Here is a 20,182-nt window from a genome sequence, read left to right on the forward strand (position 1 = left end):
ATTATTCGTCTACCACATATCGTAAAATTACTTTTAAATTACGCCGAACCTGCCATTGAAAAAACAAATTATAAAATTCTTTTGGCTATGAATACTAGAAAAGTTGCGAGACAAGTTTGAGTATCGTATTCCGCAAACAAACATTATGAAGTTTTCATTAAAACAACAAAAAAAAAACAACAAAAATGGACTATTGTATTATTTTTAACGAAGTACACATTTCTGAAATATATGTATACGTACGTATATCCAATCTTCCTCTTTTTATTACACAACATATTGTTATTCTTTGTACGTCATTTTATTAATCTCCTCTTTTTCTTTTATTTTACCTTAACGATGAAATGACAACAAAATCTAATGCGCAGTTCTTTGACGTCCTCAATATTTTTTGGTTGTTTATTTAGGAGGAAGAACTCCATCACGACGTTACCGCCGGCATAGTGCTTTCAGACCATTCTCTGGTACTTCAAAGCATAACACGAGAATCCGCTGGGAAGTACACCTGTATGGCTACCAATCTCGAAGGTCAAGAGAGTTCTAACGTCGTCAATCTAGAGGTTATGTGTGAGTATGTTTATCGTACTCATTATTTTTATAATTCCCCGACTTTCGACCTTTCTTTACGATCAAATATTATCAATAAAGAAAAAGGTAGACGAACGAAATGTTTCTTATGAAAACTTTAGTATCGTATTGATCTATAAATATAAAGCTGCTACACGTAATGTTTTTCACCGATTCGATTCTGCTATAAAACATGATTCATTTAAAAAAAAAAAAAAAAATAGAATTACTGTCCCTCATAAATCGATTAAATGTTCGAATATAACTAAATACAAATATGTAATAAATAAGTGTGAAAGTAATAAATTCATGATGGAAATGATCGTAGATTTTCGACTTACGTTTACGGCACACATAAGCCACAAAAGCTCGATGATACAATCAACGTCGCCTTAATCTATTGTTTGAACTTAATCTTCTCTTCTTTCTTTTCTTTTCCTCTTCTCTCTTTGCCGTCGAATCATTCCGATCTCCTTTCGTTCTTCCATTGTTAAATACACTTTTCACACTGCACGATCACTTGCTGTAATACTTAAAATTGATAAAAATACGTCTTTTATTCATAATTTTCATTGAAGGTAACGAACAAAACGACATGTATAACGCACGGGAATCTTATATAGAAAATTGTTATTATAAATTATTCTGTAAGAATATTAAAGAGAATTAATAATCGATTAAAATATCGCTAATGTAATAATACATAATGAAATCACTTTGATAAGAGATATACGCAAATACATAGAACGAAACGAAAAACGTAACTGATCCGTACGGCTGCTGGCTAACGACTGTTTAAAAGTCATCTCAAGCTTGTTGATATTATGTTCGAAATCCTTTCAAGATCCTCCCGAGTGTATGTTTACAAAATTCTAATAACATTGGTTCCATTATATTGAACGACCCCAGCCATGAAACATTCATACATATTATAAACAGAAAGGAGAAATAAAAAACTTCATTCCACTTTAGTCTCACCGATCTGTAAGCACGTGTTAAACTTTGGAGGTTGGAGATATCAAAACGCCACGCCACCGCCTTTTAATGTTCCGGAAGATGTGCATGGTGCCTTGAAGCACGAAACCATAAGCTTAGTCTGCGAGGTTGAAGCGAATCCAACGACGGTGACCTTCCACTGGACATTCAACAGCAGCGGAGATCTGAACGACATTCCGTCCACGAAATATACTAGCGAGAGTACGATAAGCAGACTGAATTACACTCCGTCAACGGATATGGACTATGGGACGCTCGGATGCTGGGCAAGCAACGTCGTTGGCCAATCTAAGCAACCTTGCCTGTATCAGGTTATAGCAGCAGGTTCGTGCAAGTTTAATCCTATTTCCTACCTCATCCTACCTTTCCTACACATTGGTCCTTTCCATCCACCAGCATGTTTCTCCCGAAATTCGTCTAGTTAAGTTCTCGAAATAGAAACAACATGGACAAGGTATCGTCCTTCTTATCGTCAGAAAATACCTATCTTATATATCTAATATTAGTCACCAAATAGCTAAGTACGTCCTTTCTCGTTCAATTTTATTATCATTTCCTATAATATATATCTAAGACATAGATTGAGTGTCTATCTTACATATATTTTTAGATTCAAATAGGATTTTAGATTTGATTGCAACAAATGCAATCAGCATAATAAATAAAATCAGCTTTCGAGATAATTTATTATTTCTCCGGAAGCTCGCGTCAATGTACATCGATATGTAATTTATGTACGCGTTTTATTCTAAGTGCGTTACGTTTTCGAGCTAACTGTTTGACGATTATAAAAAAAAAAGAATTCCATTCTCATCTTCTTAAACGAGAGATTAAAAGAAAAATCCGTCGTATCCATCGGAGTGGGAAAGCGAAAAGCACCTCGGTACATTGCGCCCGAGCGCCCATGATCGTGCAAAACTTTTCCACGTCGCGCCTCCTGGTGCGTGCGTATTTGTGAAAATTTAATGAAAACCATAATTGAATATGTTCATTACGTACCGAAGAGAGGCAATGCAGACAGGCGATGCTGAAAACGTAAAACTATTGTCCAAAGGTATCGTAGCACCGACGTACATATCGAGTGTACCGAACTTTTGCTGCTTCCGTGCGAATTCGCTACTAGATGCTTTTGTCCAAATCACCACGGGAACGATCCAGACTCGACTCGGTCGAATATTTCGCCGCGTCGACTTGACTCAAGTACTCCCTGGAACCCACCCTTCCTTCTATGTGCTGCTTGCGGTAATTGGACACATAATTTATTTTACACGAAGGGCCAATGTATTTCTTATGTAATTACCGGACAGCACTTTTTTGCTCCCGCTTGCTCTCTTCTCGTAACCTTCCCTGCTTTCCTCACACTCCTCATTTTTTTATCTACGTTCTCTCGTCGTACACTGACTATATCTCCGTATATTTATTTACATAAAGCAATAAAAAACGTTCGTTCATTGGTAATTAAATCGTTAGACGAAACGACAATGCATGCCAACGGCGGCGAATGAAAACGAACGAATGTTATCCCTTTTATCTTCGAATCTTTTTCGAATCTTCGAGATGATCTCATTTATTTGTCTCTTCATAATTTGATTGAAAATTTAAATGAACGTAAAATAACACACCGATATTACAATTGCTTTTATTTACGTATATGTTCGTATATATTAGTAGCAATTAATGCTAAGCGTACTGTCAATAATGAATTGGATAATTATGATACAGAATCGTAATTTTATACATTCGCCTATAGGTTCCAAATAACATTGCACTTTTCCCCTGTGCAATAATACGAAGTTACGCGGTTCGCCGAGCAATAGTTGCCGTTCTTCATATAGCAGGCACTGTTTGCCTCTTCCGGTTTTCCATTTTTCGCTCGTATCGATTGTTTCGTCGAGAAGGATTATTATTCGAAAAAGAGAATTTTCTGCAACACACATTGAAATATCTACGTCTCGTGGGTTCAACATTTCCATTTATTCCGTTAATGACGAACACATTTATTTCCGCGTATGTTCTAAATGAAACTAGTTGCAAACTTGATATCGAAATAATTCTTTCTTTTGACAAATTGTTTCAAAGATGAAAAGTACTATTAATATAGTTAATATATATATATACATATATATATATATATATATATATATACATATTGACGTGTTAATTTCTTTGATAAAAAAAGCTTGTTTACTTCGCAGGCAGACCTTACCCGTTGCAAAATTGCACCGCCTACAATCAAAGCGACTCGTGGATAAAGATATCCTGCGTGGAGGGTTACGACGGCGGACTACCCCAAAAGTTTGTTGCCATTGTGGACAAGCAAAGGTTCGAATCGCTGAATCCTATATGGGAACTGAAGCTTCACAAACCAACAACTGTTGCCCTTTATGCAGTGAACGTGAAAGGTTCGAGCGATCCAGTCATCATGGAAGGAGTCGCATTGAAAGGCGTAGCGAAATACACCGGTGCGTGAGTATCGCTAATGCGAATTGAATTCTAAAAAATTACGAAAGAAGATCAAAACGAAAAAAGAAGAAGAGAAACAAAAAATATTGCGAACCGTCCGCTCAGAATTAAATTACGATGCAATTCTATGAGTCGTCTTTTCGCCGTAGCCTTTCAAAATCTTTTAACGCGATAATAAGGATTTTCCACGCCCTCTGAATCCTTGCTAGAGTATTTGCCATAATATGTTCTTCTCTCATCCTTTTTCCATCTTCGCAGGAAAGAAAAGAAAAACAACTAATATTTATTTCGTCGTATTTCCTTGTAACAAATATTAATTAGTTTTGATATCTCGAACATTATTTATTATAGTTTCCACAATTTATCAAACTATTAAGTTTATTTGAATCATTTCCGAGTCGTAATAAAATCATGAATCGTTATTCCATTCTGTTTCATTCATTATAGAATAATCAATTGTCAGTTGAATATTAGTAAATTTTATAAATGAAATACACAAAAGAAAGGTTTTTTTTTTAATAATGCGATAGAATAGTATATATAGAATAGTATAGAAATTATAATAAATGAAAAAATTCGTTTTAGTTTATAAATTACATAGACATACCTATATATGCAATTAAAATCGTACTATAGTCTATTGAATAAATGAATTTATTGAGAAATATCATGGAAACATAATTGACGTTAACTATAGCCTATTTATCAATTTTCAAAGGGAATCATGATACAAATTTAGAAAAAACTATTAACGGTATCTAAACGTATGTCTTAATTTATTTGATTTTCTGTAGAATTAAACTGATAAAATAACTATTATCAATAAAAAAAAATTTGCTCCTACTCAAATACGCACGATATACGAGTTCATACTATATATTCTCAATTAAGAGTTAAGAGTCATAAAAAAGTTTTATCTTTTCAGCACTTATAAAGCACGAAAGTGCGACATTTGGAAGCACGAAAAACGGCCGCTAGTTTCAGTCCTTTGAGGCAACATGTTTCTGCAGAATGATACAGGAAAGAGGAAAAGAGAGAGAGAGAGAGAGAGAGAGAGAGAGAGAGAAAGAGAGAGAGAATGATCGAAACAATATTAACGTACCATCTGCCACTTGGTCGTTTAAAAAAAAAAAAAGCTTTTTGCGATCGTTCCAGTTCGAAAGCTTCGCTTTTCATCACGTCATCGAAATGCACATATGTATACATGTAGATGTAGTATAAAATCACGATACCGGAACTGTATATCACATAAATTTTTACAATCGTCGACGTGATCGTACCCAATCAAAGCGAATGCGAATCTAATCGCGAACGTTGGGTCATTAGCATTAGATCATATACATCGAACGAAACTATTTGCGATGATTTATCAATCTATACGTTGATTGTCTATCAGATCGACATCGGTTATCGCACCACCATTGTATTTTGTGTATCCATAATTCTATCCTAAATTAAATAAACGTTTTTCCGCATGCGATCGTTACGGTAGAACTCAAAAGCTTTCCATAGATTTACTGTGCGATAATACCGGAATCGAGCGAATCGTAGCTTTCCCACCGGAGGGGAGTCACCCTATCCCCTTCCTCCTCCTATTCTGTTCACTGCGAAAGCAATTTTACACTTTGCCGCGAGTGAAATAACCGTGGAATAACACAGCCGAAAGGTCCGCCGCGAAATCCTATTTTTTAACGAACATCCGTGGGAAGGAAATAAACGGAATTATCGGAATGCAAATGATCTCTCGGCCGAACAGTTCCGGCGTATAGCCAAATACGCATAGAAATAGAGAAGAGAGAGAGGTCAGCCTTGGGTCAGGTCAGGATACGATGGTGGCGGTACCCGTTTCATGGTGAAACATGAAACGGTGTGCCTCTACAGAAGCCGGAAACAAGCCTCAAAATTTATGAGCTATTATTATGCATTCTGTTTTCTCTCGTCCGCGGTGGTCCGTCCTTTCGTCTGCTTTCTCTCTCTCTCTCTCTCTCTCTCTCTCTCTCTCTCTCTCTCTCTCTCTCTCTTTCCCTCTCTTTCTCTCTTTCTCTTTCCTCCCTTACGTCATCCACCCCTCCTTTCCATACGTCGTCGTCGTCCGTACGTTCTCCAATAAACGTGCCGGACCGAGCTACTATTTTCGTGCACCGAAAATTTTCGTCACCTTCGTTAATCTTCCTCCGTGACAGAGGATCGCGCACGGGCGCGCTTATGCGCGTCCATTAATAAAGGAGAGAAGAGCTCTTGATAGGCGAAAAGCGCGAACGACGAATCATTACGCTCTTTCGTAAGCTTTCCCCTCTATCTTCTTTCGTCCAGCGTTCCGTACCATACTCCTTCCAAAATTATTAACGATAGTATTACCTCTCGCGATACATCCCCGATGAGATTTTAATGAAAAACAAATTAATTTTCGTTTAATCTTTTCAAATTCTTCCTCTTCCTATGTTCCTTTTTTCTTGTTTTTTACTCTCACATATTTTATTCATTGTATTTAACGTCGGAAGACAGAAATTGCGAGATACCTAAAAGTTCAGGAAAAACTTTCCATTATTATTTATCGTACGATGTAACGTAAAAATTTAATTCATATTATCAAAGCTCTTTGCATTGTTCCATAGGATAGAAATTATTTGTTTTTCAACGAAAGGACGATAAATGAATACCTTTAACGACTATCGTTCATTCAATTAATAAATACGGACATATCGTTTATCGTTAGGTCGCTTTCTTTGAATAAATAAAACGATTCATTTATTCGAAATTTTGACAAATCATTTCGTAATGTCGACGACGCGAAGTAAGTATTTCAACTTGTAAAATTTCATTTTAAACCAAGGAAGACAGTCGAACGTCATTTAGGAATTTCATTAAACCGTCTAGGACGGTTAGAGATGGTTCCAGTAGAGTACTGCTGAGTAAAACCTTGCTGAGTAGAATGGTAGACAAATAGAATGAAAGGAAAACCAAAAGATTAGAAAGAAAAAGGACAATTGAACGAATTGAAAGAATATTCGATATCCATGGAAAATTTTCCAAAATACCTATTGCCCCGTAGAATTAATAGAATTGCGAGGTAAAAATTTGAGGTGTCATTTTATGATTTACTAAAATACTGTCTTAATTGAAAATAAATTATACGTTCTAGCCATTGACGGTTGTGGTCTCACACATTAACATGTATACGCATATATATATATATATATATATATATACGTCGTCCTATATATATACATATATATATATATATATATATATATATGTGTATGGATTTACATATATACATTGAGTTAACGCAGTTCGAATCGCATCTATCAACTGCACCAACTACTTACCAGACAAAGCGAACAAGGAAATTAGAATCCAAGAGACGGAGAGAAAGATAGAAAGAGAGGGAGGGAGAGAGAGAGAGAAAGAGGAGAGACGTATATCTCTTGAAGCAATTCAAACCTAACCATAGCTCGTGCAAGGAAAGCTTAAATGGAACGCTCGGTTACTTCTATCCCCAGGCTTTGCCCATATAACAGATCGTTGAAATAAGAAAACGATTCGTGTTGGTGACCGGAGAAAGTAACGGATATATGGTCAAATAAGACGATCTTTCTTGCACAAGCATAGGTTAGAGAAGATGGAAGATGATAGTTTACGAAGTTTTAAAGTACGAAGAACGATCGATTCAGACATCTGTAAAATAAAAATTACACTCGTATTCGAACTCGAGAAATCATCTGTCTCTAGATATTCCGTTTAAATATATCAACTTTATTTCTTTCGATGGTTGCATCTTGATCTTTTTCTTTTATTTTATCTTAAAATAACGGACTACTCTGTGGAAAGCTCAGTGGTGTTACAAAATAGGAATACACGGATATGTGGATACCGTGTTCTTTTCACTTTCTTTTTTCTTTTTTCTTTCTCTTTTTTCTTTTTCCTTTTATTTTTCCTTCCGATCCTTCTTTTATCGTTTCTCCTGTGAAATATTGAAAGTATCGTCTTACTTCGATAAATGAAAAGAAAAAATTCAGAGAGACTAAATTCGTCGAACGACAAAAGTAAATTGATTATTTGCGAATGGAACTTGTCAAAATATCGTTTACAGGGGAATCGGTTTCCTCGGTCGACATGTCACCAATTTTGATCGGGCTAGGCGGTACGGCAACTGGATTGGGACTAATCGTAACCGGTGTCCTGATGGCTCTTTGGAGAAGACACGCGGCGACACCAACAAAACCAAAACCACTTCAACAATCTAGCATTGCGACTTTTACAAGCAAAGCCGAAGAAGAGGATGGAAATCCTGATCTTATACCTACAACGGCCTTATCACATCATTTAACAGGTAATTTTTTATCTTCTTGATATTCGTCTTATTCAAATAGAAATGAAAAACTGTTATCAAACGATTTCTTCATATAATCAAAAAATTATATAGTCAGAAATAATAACATCGATAAGTTTTTTCGATACAATTTCAGATAGAAAAATTCCAATTTGTGGTTCTTTGCCACGACGACCTCGACAATTGGAAGGACGAGAGATGTCGCATGATGTCTTAGAAGACTCAACTTACTCTCGAACATCGCCTAGTGTAAGTAATCGAATTTTTATCGTGATTATTGTCAACGTCATATTCGTTAATCCTTTCTCTTTCTTTTTCTATTATATATTATATATGTAAAATGTTAAAGCAAAAACAAAGATAACAAATAAAATAAATTCTATATTACGAAATTTTACATTAATTACATTACTTTACATTAATAACATATTGCAACAATATGTGTTCACATCTTCAATTAGTTTGTCGATTCGTAATTTTAAAAGTAATTTAAATTCACTTTAAAATTAAGCATTTTAATTATTATAAGTGAATCTCTAGAAATAATAGCTTTCTAAACCTATGATCTATCTTATTTCCAGACGTTCTATAGTCTTCAAAGGCCACATCGTTATCCCGAAAGTATGAGAAATACGGCAATACAGGAGAGCTGCATTTAAGAAGAAAATCTCAAAAGAATTGGACATTAAATAACAATATGGTTTGGAGATCCTGCCAAAAGATGAGCAGCAAAATACGAATCTTTCGTACGAAGCCCGATCATCGAATCACGTCCAGCAGGGTAAACGGTTTTTCTGATTTATAAATGGATTCCGAAGGAAAAGAAGCGACGAGAGATGGAGACATGTGGAAAATGCCAAATCATGCTTACGCCATGTTGTACACGTTCGACCATACGAAAACATTTATAACCATTCACTATGCATTTGTAAATATTGTATATAAATAAAAACACATCAATTTCGTGTTACGTTCGAGAAACATACATCCAATAAACCCAATTTATCGTTGCCGGGAACAAAATTTTATTCCTTAAAATTGTATACTCTTTATAAATATATGTATACATACATACATATGTATATGTGTGTATATATACAATATATATATATATGAATATTAAAATGTTTATAAAATATTATCAAGAGTAATGCTATATGCGTACGAATATGTTCAAGATCGAACGTAAAAGATTTTAACAAATGTTTCAAGAGTAAATCATTATCTATAGAGAAAGCACTATCGTACAACGAAGAATATAATTTAAGTAACCAAACGTTTCATACTCGTAGAAAGATTCCACAGTTGTCACCGCTAAAATGTAGGACGAAAAAAGTACGAGATTTATCTTGGCCTCCTTTCGTAACGATCTTTGTTTTAGGGCGCGTAAATCTTCGCATTGTTAGATAGACATATTTCGTGATAGATCGTGGCGTACTCTTCAATTCCTCTTCCACGATATCTCGACCTCCTTATTTTTTTTCTATTTCTTCAGTATTTCTAATAAATTGCTTATCAAAAATGCAAATTGTTCCTAAATACATAAAATACTTTGACCGGAATATAATATGATATTCGAACTTTTGGCCGACTTTTTTTTGCCACTTTTTTAAATGCTAAAAAAGCATACTTACGTACTTCCAATCATTATTTCAAACATTTCGAACTCGTTAGTAAACTTTTATAAAAAACTTTTATAACGATAAATCGGTTCGCATTCTAAAATGAAAACAGCAAAAAAAATATGAGACAATTTGCAAATGAAAAAAATTAAAAAATATATATTGTTAACGAAAATCGATTTTTCGCAAAAGATTCGTTATGTATATATATATATATATATATATATATATATATATATATATATATATGTATATATATATATATATATATATATTTAATGGTTTTTTACCAACGCGGAACGTCGAAATAGAAACAAATAGGATATCTAATTTCAAAATTGTATATAAAATATATACATAGTTACATTTATTAGATAGACTCATAAGTCATAGATATGTAGATACTTCGAGGTTTCGTGCACGGTATCGAGCGATAAAAGAGAGAAGAGCAGAGAGAAGTAGCGGATGGTAAATGGCTGAGAAAAAGGACCTTACTCGTGGAGTTTTACCTAAGAGCTACGTGCAGACGTACCGAGAATCCCCTTAACGTCTTCGCAGGTTGAAACTTTTATGATTTCACGTTCGAGCACGTCCGTTTACGATCCACGAGTAGAAACGAACGAGCATGGAATTTCTATGTAGAACTGCAACACTGTGGCTGCTTTGCCGGGTGCATACCCTCGTCCAAACCGCACGAGATTCTTACCTATTTTCGAGAAATCAAGCAGCTGATTTAACCGCCAACCGAAAATCTCGACTCATTCTATAGACCTTTCCGTATACCTACTCGAAAATACCGAATAAAGCAGCGAACATTTGAAAAATATTGCCTTTCTCAAATCCTCGAATGACCACTTTCGAATTAAACTTTGCTTTTTCGTTTAATATCTTACTTCACACGAATTAGCATGCTTTTTATTTTCGTATCTCATCTTTTCGGTTTTTTGCTCTAAAAAAATTAAAAATTAAACAAAAATATAATGTGCGTTTCTTATTACTCTAATCTCATTATCGATACAATATAATGTTAAAGTTCTAAATACAAGTTATTCTATATAAGCGCTTATTTAAAATTATTCTCCTTTCTGATATAGCCTCAAACCAATAGTAATGAGATACAAGATAAAATACAATATTTAATTGATGCGTATGAAAATCTACTCGATAAAATCTAAAAATTTTGATGCATAAAATTTGTACAAAAAATCAGAAATTTCGATGATTCTTTCCGAAAATCGAAACATTTACACGATTTAATAGTACTCTACATTGATAAAAAAAAAAGATATACCACTAGACCAAATTTTTGCCATCATATTTTATATACGTCAATAATTATTGATAATTTAGGATTGTGTGGGCATAAAAAAAATGATACAAAAATTACCATATTATAAGAACATAAAAAAAAAAATAAGATAGCATTATCGACACGGTAAACTGAAAGTAATAGCAAAGAACTATTTTATTGATTAAAAAAATTGTCAGAAATAATAAATCATTACCTACCAACCGTGTAAATGGCAGGTGATAATATAAATTTCTTTACCAACAGAGTAAACATTCTAGTAATAGTAGATGCTTGCTTTACTGTCGTGCCGTTGATTATAGAATCCATTTTTGTCGACCGAGCTAATGTCCAAAATAATTTCTGTTTTACTGACCGAATAGAATTTGAGGAATAGTAGATACCAGTTTTATCGTCCGATTTGTATATAGCGAGATTATATATTTGTTTCATTGACAGTCTAGATTTGTCATTAGGCTATGCCTAAGAACTGTAGCAATAAAATTTCAGTTAGGCGAATGTCTATATTTTTGCTACTGCAATGTTATGGACGACCAATTGTGCAACGCGTTTGTTGAAACATTACTATTACGCCTTATGAAAAATGTGTATTGCCAACATAACTAATCAATATACCGCATTTTATGTTGCTACACTGTCAACATGAAAGGTTCATAAAAAGATCATAACCTATAAATTAAGTTGTGGTGTTTATTAAACTGGAAATATAAATAATGTCATTGTTTCCTGCTTATTCAAATGAAAACGTAATTGATTCACCAAATAGCAATGTTTCACAACAATTGCAAAATGGTAAACTTTCTTAAACCATTATCGACATTCTTTTCCTGTAAAACCAAATTTCTAATTTATTTATTTATCATATTTATAATTTCAGATAATACATCAGCAAATTGGTTATCAAATTCAAGTTTTCAAACATATTTACAATCGCAAACACTTGTAGTAGATATTTCTTCAGACAATTCATCAGATAATGATTTCTCTACTTCCACGGATGTTCCTAACTCTAATACATCTTCTCACGAAAATAAACATTCCTATTATAATTCTACTAAATTGGTTAAATCACGTACAAGTGAGGAAAGAAAAAAAACATCTAAACATACAAAAAAACGTAAGAAAGAACGAAAATCTAGTAGTAAAAAGAAAAACAAATATGAATATGAACGAGATGTAGCAAATGTATATTTTGAAGACAAACATCGAGATAGAGGAAACAGTACAGTAAATACATTATGTTCTAGAGCAAGACCATATTATAATGTCGGACAAAAATATCTTGGTTTTGTCTCATATAAACAAATTAAAAAAAATATTTATCAAAGATATCATGCGTATAACATTGATCTACCAGAAAAAACAAAAAAGAATGATTTAATAATTAAAAGAGAAATCGCCAAAGATACAACAATAAATAAAAATGAAGAAATTCCATCTTGGTGTACAAATTTAGAAGAAGAGCAAACATTAAAAACACGAGAATATAATGAACAATTATTGGAAAATCCTAAAAACATAAAACTATGGTTGGAGTACATTGAGTTTCAGGTAATTTATTTATTAAAAAGATAATATTATTAAAAATTAATTGTAATACAATTTTTTTATATCTTACAAATAGGATACTCTGACTAAATTTCAAAAACATCAGTTAGCTAAGAATATTCAACGTTCTACAGTTTTAAGGAAGTTATCAATAGTTGAAAAAGCTTTAGAAAAAAATTCAGATTGTATAGAATTATTAAAATTAAAATTGCGTTTTATGGAAGAAATATCACCTGCTGACGAATTTTCAAAAGAAATGGAAACATTAGTTAACAAGGACACAGGAAATGTTATTTTATGGCAAGCTTTAATAATGGCTACACAAGGTTCAGTAGCAATGTGCACTGTCCCTAAAGTTTTAGATTTATATACAAAATGCTTTTGTATATTAAGACAACGATCTCGGACAAATCCGCGCATTTATGATGAACGATTATTAGGTAGTATTTTTAATTATTTTTGCTAATATTTTAATTTTTATATACTATTTTTTCTAAACTACTTTCATTATTGTAATACTAGAAATGCTATACCAGTGCTTAATTTTCTTGAGACATACTGGTTTGTGGGAACAAATGTGGGAAACAATACGTTTAAATCTAATATTAAATCTCAATCTGAATAGAGATAGTTTGGTTTTTAAAAAAATTATAGATGAAAAAAAACTAAGTAAGTTGATTTATTTTTATATTAGATTTATAATTATAACATTAATTTATTCAAATATAATGTGTTTTTATAAATATTTTCAGTTGGAATGGAAGAGGTGGTATTAATGTCAAGATTGCCATTAAATCAACTATGGTTGAGAACAGAATCATTAAGGGAAAATTGTCATTGGATCAGTGTTAGTAAAGAGGAATTAGAATTAGTTGGGGATTCTCGTAGGTTTGTTATACCAGAAGATGTTGCCGATTTTGTACATCCAATAATTAGTCGTGATTCGAATTTTCGTATGGCAATTTATAGTCTCTTAGTTTTAAAAATACCGCTATTACCAACAAGAAATTGCATCTTAAAGGTAAGCTGAATCATAATTTTAGATTGAAGTATAATTTCTAATGTCTTCATATGAATTTTTATACATATAGAATTTAGGTCTAAAAGAATTTGCATGGGGTGTGGATTCTTCAGAAGTATTATTTCCATTTGCATATCCGATAGTAGGTGAAATGGCTGGTCATAAAAAAAGGAAAGCATTAATGCATGGGATACTTGAAGGACATTTAACTTCTGGGCCTCAGTATCTTAAATTTCATCCTGCACAAGAACCATACTTAGATTTTATACGTGAAACATTTCATACAATTGCTGATAATTTACCAAATCTTGAGCGCAATAATATATATGTATGGTGGTTGAGATTTGAAAGATTACTTGTTTTTCTTAACAAAGATGAGCCTTTGAAATATGATAATAAGTGAGTTAATAAAAATGAAATAATTTCTAATGTAATAATAATGAAATATACCTTACATTTTATATTACGAATATATGAATATTTTCTTTGCAGGGGAAAAAAATTGAAATCTATATTGAAGGAATTTTTAAAAAAAGATGTAAATAGAAATAACTTACATTTTTATAAAGAATATGCTTTAATAGAAAAAGAAATGGGTAGATTTGAAAGCTGTATTAATATTTTAGAAACGGCTATTCAATCTAATTGTACTTGTCCGTCTATGATATCAGATCATGAAGAAAAAGCTGCTTTATTTAACTTGTATAGGACACTTTTTGAAACTTTATTAAATACTGAAACATATAAAGAAGCACACAAAGAAAAGATATTAAATGTCATTAAGCACATGGTACCAGGATCAACTGATACTCAATTATTACTTGTTGAAAAATACTTAAGAGATTGTGTCAACAATTTTTTGAAAACAGAACCAATGAGTAAAGATATAGATACGTTTTTTTTACCAAATTTGGATTGTGACGTCATTGTATGTTATACATTATTTTTGTATGTAAAAAATAATAATATTGAAGAAATTATTAATATATACAAATGTTGTATAGAACATTGCAAAGAATCCCACTTACAGGTATAAATTTAATCTTGTTCTATTATTGTTGCCTTGTTCTTTTATTGTTATTATTGTAATAATTTTTATTTATTGCAGGAAATGATATATGAAAGTGAACTTGTAATTTTACAATTACATTATGAAAACTTTCCAGATCTGGATAATAATTTGAATAAAATATTACATGATATGTTAGAATTATATCCAGATAATTTTTATGCACTATCTATTTATGCCCACAAACAGGTAAGTTTGAAAACTTGCAAATCAATATAAAATTTAATGTTGTAGTATCTATATTTTAAGCAACAAATATTTTTATAGAGTGAATTACCAAGTTGGAAAATTAACAACACAAAATCCGAGTTTTCAGTTTGGAAAGCATTATCCTTGTGTTTAGCTGGACGTAAACGAACTCATTTTTTAATGCAACTTGATCATGATGCAGCTTGTGCATCACGTAACAAATTATTGTCACTTCATAGAATATTTGCAAGGTTTCTCTTAAAAAATTTTTTTAAGAAATTATATAATCTTATTTATACATTAATTTATAATTATTATACTTCTTTGTTTTTAAGAACACCAGAAATAAGATATTGCCCACTTTTATGGAGAATATATATGCTTCTTCTTCGAGAACATAATTTATGTGAGAAAAAAGGAGAAGAAGTTTATCATGAAAGTGTAGCATTATGTCCTTGGGCAAGAAGTATTTATATTGATGCGGCTGAAGTTGCACCACAATTATTAACACAAATTCAAGATGTGATACGTGAAAAAGAATTACGAATGCATGTTACACCAGAAGAATTAAATATCTTGCGCGGTCATTTATAAAAAATAGTTATTTATGTACAAGTTGTTTCTAAATATAAATGTTTTTTTTTACGAATATATGTGTATATAATGTAAATAATATTAAAAATAATTTCATAAACAAATGTAAATAAATATTAATGTCACAAAACTAGTACCAGAGTAAAATACACTAATATTTAAACAATAGCAGATTCGTTTATATATTACGCAAGAAACTATAAAGAATTTTAATTTCACATTCCAATACTTTAAAATATTCAACACGTGGAAATATAGCCTTTTGTTAAATAAACATAAAAGCTATTCTTCTTAATTAAAACGACAACCGAGTCAATATACTTTTGAATTTCAACGCGTGACATGTCTTTTAAACGCAAAAACGGATAAAGTAATACTTTAGGTAATTATATAATTAATTAAACGATCTTTAAAAATACGGGACACAATAAAGTAATATTTAAATAATACTACGTTCATTTAAACATTAAAAAAATGAAAACGGGTGACAAATTTAAAATAAATCTAATACCTATACATTGAAATTTTATCTCGGGGATGTTGGCCTTATGCAATATCAACATAAATGGTCCTTCTATTAACTTTGACAATTGACGAGTTAGTTTTCTTTTGCACTCCGACCAGTGAACATCATTACTCACTATCTCTAATCGCGAAAATTTATAAATTACTATTTTCGGTAATTTTATAACTAATTAAACAAATTATAATATACGCAACCTACAATAAAGAAATATTTATAAAACAGCATATTCCATTAAACATTAAAAAGACGAAAACGAACGAGATATATAAAATAATTCTAAAACAAAATCAATATAATTTGAAAATTTATCACGGGATTGTTTGCCTTATGCAATATAAACATAATAGGACCTTATAATAACTTTGACCATCAGAGAGTAAGTCCTGTCATGTGAATCCGAAGTGTGAACATGGTGATTCTATTTTCATCCACACGAATATTAAACAAAAATACTTTCGCTAATTGTATAATTAATTAAACAATCTTTCAAGTACGCGGGATAGAATAAAGTAATATTTGAACAATAGTAAATTTATTCAAATATTAAACATACAGAAACGCGCATCGGACTTAGAATAATTTTAATATTTAATCCTATTACTTTTAAATTTTAATTTTGGGGTAGTCGGCATTGTATAATGTAAACATAAACGCGCTTTCTCTTAACTTTAGCAGTTACCGAGTTAGTCCTCTCTTGCACCCCGGCGTATGCACATCGTAATTATCATTTCCTACTCGAGAAAACTTAGAAATTAATACATTCGCCAATTTTATAATTATTTAAACAATCTTTCAAGTACGCGCGGTATAATAAAATAATATTTAAACAATAGTAAATTAATTTATACATTAAACATACTGAAACGCCCATCGGACTTAGAATAATTTTAATATTTAATTCTATCACTTTTAAATTTTAATTTCGGGGAAGTCGGTCTTGTATAATGTAAACATAAACGCGCTTTAACTTAACTTTAACATATACCGAGTTAGTCCTATCTTGCACTCCGGCGTGTGCACATCGTAATTATCATTTCCTACTCGCGAAAACTTAGAAATTAATACATTCGCTAATTTTATAATTATTTAAACAATCTTTCAAGTACGCGCGGTAGAATAAAATAATATTTAAACAATAACAAATTTATTTAAACATTAAACATAATGAAACGCGCATCGGACATAGAATAATTTTAATATTAAATTCTTTTAGTTTTAAATTTTAATTTCGGGATAGTCGGCCTTGTGTAATATAAAAATAAACTCGCTTTCTCTTAACTTTGACAGTTTTCGAGTTATTTCTTTCTTGCACTTCGACCTGTCCACATCGCGAGTCTTTTCTAAGCACCAAAATTTATAAATTATTACTTTCGGTAATTTTACAATTATTTAAACAATATTTCAAGTACGCAGGATAGAGTAATGCAATTTTTAAACAATAGTACATTTATTTTATAAATAAATATTCTGAAACGCTCGCGGGACTTAGAATAATTTTAATTAAATATTTGGATACTTAAATATTTTAATTTCGGGACAATTGCTACGTGTAATATAAACATAAACACGCTTTATCTCAAGTTTGACAGTTATGGAGTTAGTTTCCTCTTACATTCCGGCTGGTAAAGATTGAAATTCTGTTTTTTATTGACTTGAACGATTACCGGATCAGTTCTCCTTTATCCTTTTACGAGTAAACACCGAAGGACTCTCAGGATGTTTTTGCTACACGTATCAAAGAATATTAAGGTAAATATATTTTTTTATCCCACATTTCTTCAATATTTTATACAGCTTCTTATTATAACGGTGATATTAATAATTTTGTTTTTATTTTTTTGTTTCAGGACATCATTGCAATCGGGCGGGAACCAATGATGTAATCGATTATTTATATCGCTTAAATATTAATATCGTGAAATAGAAGCAGTGTTCGTTCGTTCGCGTTCCGCGATTTAAATAGCAAAAATTTTTGCAACGTCTGCGTGCAATGCAGTCGTTAGAATCAGTGTTTTTTCGCTAAGTTTATTAATTTTTTAACAGTCGCATAGGCTGTATTTATAAAAGACAGTAGAGTTTCGCGAAGTAAATTCAGTGACCGTTCGTTAAAAAATAACTATCGCGCAATCGAGTCAGTGCATCATTGAAGAGGTTGTTGATCAACTTCGATGTCGACCTACCTAATTTTCAACCACATACGAATCATGCACTCTGAATTTCGATCTGAACGAGTGTTTTGGAGCCATCGTAGAACTTCTTAAGTAGTGAGTGTATTTTTAAGTCCCTCCAATCACTCAATCATGTCGTGGACGAAAGGTCCGAATCGACACGGGTGATTGGTTGTAATTAATTAGTAGAAGAGCATTGAGTGACCACGAGTAAATTTCTTCGGAGATTTACTCGTGAATGGTTTCTTATTTTTTGATTTATTTATTAGATCAGGATAGGGTCTACTTGCTCAAACGCGTTTATAATAATTTGAGATTTTGAATATTTTAATACATTTTTAAATATTTTACTCGCGCAGAAATAAGTAAAAAATCGATATTCATAAGTTCTAATAAAGAATGAGCAAGAAGACACTCGCGATGGATAGTCTCTGGATTACAAACGAAACTGTGGATGATTTTATTACAATAATTAAAATATTCGTTTGTAAGAAGAAACGTCCAAGGATTTGCTTTATATTTTTAAATAATTATTAATTAAATATTTAATCAATTTAAATTGATACAAAAAAAAGTCTCGATAGAGTCATTGGTTTTGAACGAGAAAAATCGAGTAGAATGATTGCTAAAAAACAAAGAGACGTAGTTCGTATGCCTAGATGATAAATTAATTATTTTTTAGCTCAGGATTTTCAGCAATTAATATACTATTATCTAATTTCTAATTTTTTTTTATAATTAATATCTAATTTCTCCCACGCTGCGAAAAAGTATCTTTCGAAAAGATAATAATAAATTTTCAGATTCGTTAGGGTTGTATTAGGGTTTTCTTTCATATCTTAGAATTTGGAATCAAATTTTGTCGTTACAGTTTTAGAGTGATAATCGGTTAGGTTGAGGCACGAAGTAAAGAAGAGTCTATATGCTGAAGACAACATGTGGCTCAAGAGGATAACTATTAGGCTATTGAGTTATTTTCGAAAGTTCACTAGGAACTTTCGAGAATGGCTCTTAGTTTTACTATGTTAGTATTTTAATCTTACCATGTTGTCACTCAAAATGCTCTTATGGTGATGGGTGTAGTGGTGTAAATTTAAAAAACTGAGACGAAGTAACTTTCCGTAAATAATATTGCCACACGTACGCGAATAGGATTATTTCATATTTTATGTCTTTTTAATATTAAACTTTTTTTTAAAACTTAATTGAATTTATGATTCTAGTTTAACAAAATCAAATTTTACATTAAAGTCGATTGATAAATTTTGCACATTTTTTCTTTTCTAAAGTTCAATTCAATTCATAATTTTATTTTAATAAAATCGAGTTCTATATTAAAATCACATATCTATGAAATGTAAAAGTAATATAATATTTCTTTAGATCAGTATTCAGAATTTTTAATTTTTTTTTAATTAATATTTTTTTTTCTTAAATTTAATTAAATTAAATTCAGAATTTTATCGTTCGTATAATTAATATACATATATACATATTCTTTCGTTTTCCTTATTTCTTTTCAGCTAGCTCTAAATTGTAAGATCGCGAACACGGGAAGGAATAATTAATAAATAGGATTATCTTAACATTTAAACAATGTACGATATACGTAAAGTATAATTAATTAATATTTAAACAATAAGATATTCTTAGCAACGTTATAAAAATCATATACATCTATTGTCATTTACTATCGGTTAATAGATATAATAATATTTTTTTCAGAGAGAATAATATTTATTTAAATTAATCGTTTATTTTTCTTAAGTTTAATCAA

At 31.4% G+C, this 20,182-nt stretch overlaps 2 protein-coding genes across 3 annotated transcripts in view; both read left to right on the plus strand.

Annotated features, from left to right (window-relative positions):
- Positions 1-9,329, plus strand: part of LOC124427693 (nephrin-like) — a 125,855-nt gene extending 116,526 nt beyond the window's left edge. For both annotated transcript variants that reach the window (XM_046970932.1, XM_046970931.1), the window contains exons 10-15: positions 408-567; positions 1,540-1,887; positions 3,759-4,025; positions 8,120-8,359; positions 8,496-8,608; positions 8,941-9,329. In XM_046970932.1, the coding sequence (XP_046826888.1) occupies positions 408-567; positions 1,540-1,887; positions 3,759-4,025; positions 8,120-8,359; positions 8,496-8,608; positions 8,941-9,018 (1,206 nt within the window). In that variant the 3' untranslated portion in view covers positions 9,019-9,329. The remainder of the gene's footprint in view (positions 1-407; positions 568-1,539; positions 1,888-3,758; positions 4,026-8,119; positions 8,360-8,495; positions 8,609-8,940) is intronic.
- A 2,397-nt stretch (positions 9,330-11,726) lies between these two features.
- Positions 11,727-15,766, plus strand: LOC124427479 (nuclear exosome regulator NRDE2). The gene is made up of 10 exons (XM_046970444.1): positions 11,727-12,082; positions 12,168-12,841; positions 12,915-13,278; positions 13,361-13,507; positions 13,591-13,859; positions 13,930-14,258; positions 14,352-14,889; positions 14,968-15,117; positions 15,196-15,368; positions 15,453-15,766. The coding sequence occupies exons 1-10, from the start codon at positions 12,004-12,006 to the stop codon at positions 15,709-15,711; spliced, it is 2,982 nt and encodes a 993-aa protein (XP_046826400.1). The 5' UTR covers positions 11,727-12,003; the 3' UTR covers positions 15,712-15,766.
- The last annotated feature ends 4,416 nt before the right edge of the window (positions 15,767-20,182 follow it).

This window comes from Vespa crabro, chromosome 10, assembly GCF_910589235.1.
Source record: "Vespa crabro chromosome 10, iyVesCrab1.2, whole genome shotgun sequence".
Lineage (NCBI taxonomy): Eukaryota > Metazoa > Arthropoda > Insecta > Hymenoptera > Vespidae > Vespa > Vespa crabro.

Coding starts and splice junctions, on each gene's coding strand:
- LOC124427479 (XM_046970444.1), top strand. CDS start 12,004: ATGTCATTGTTTCCTGCTTATTCAAATGAAAACGTAATTGATTCACCA. Junction 12,083..12,167: donor TTCACAACAATTGCAAAATG/GTAAACTTTCTT, acceptor TTATAATTTCAG/ATAATACATCAGCAAATTGG. Junction 13,508..13,590: donor TATAGATGAAAAAAAACTAA/GTAAGTTGATTT, acceptor AAATATTTTCAG/TTGGAATGGAAGAGGTGGTA.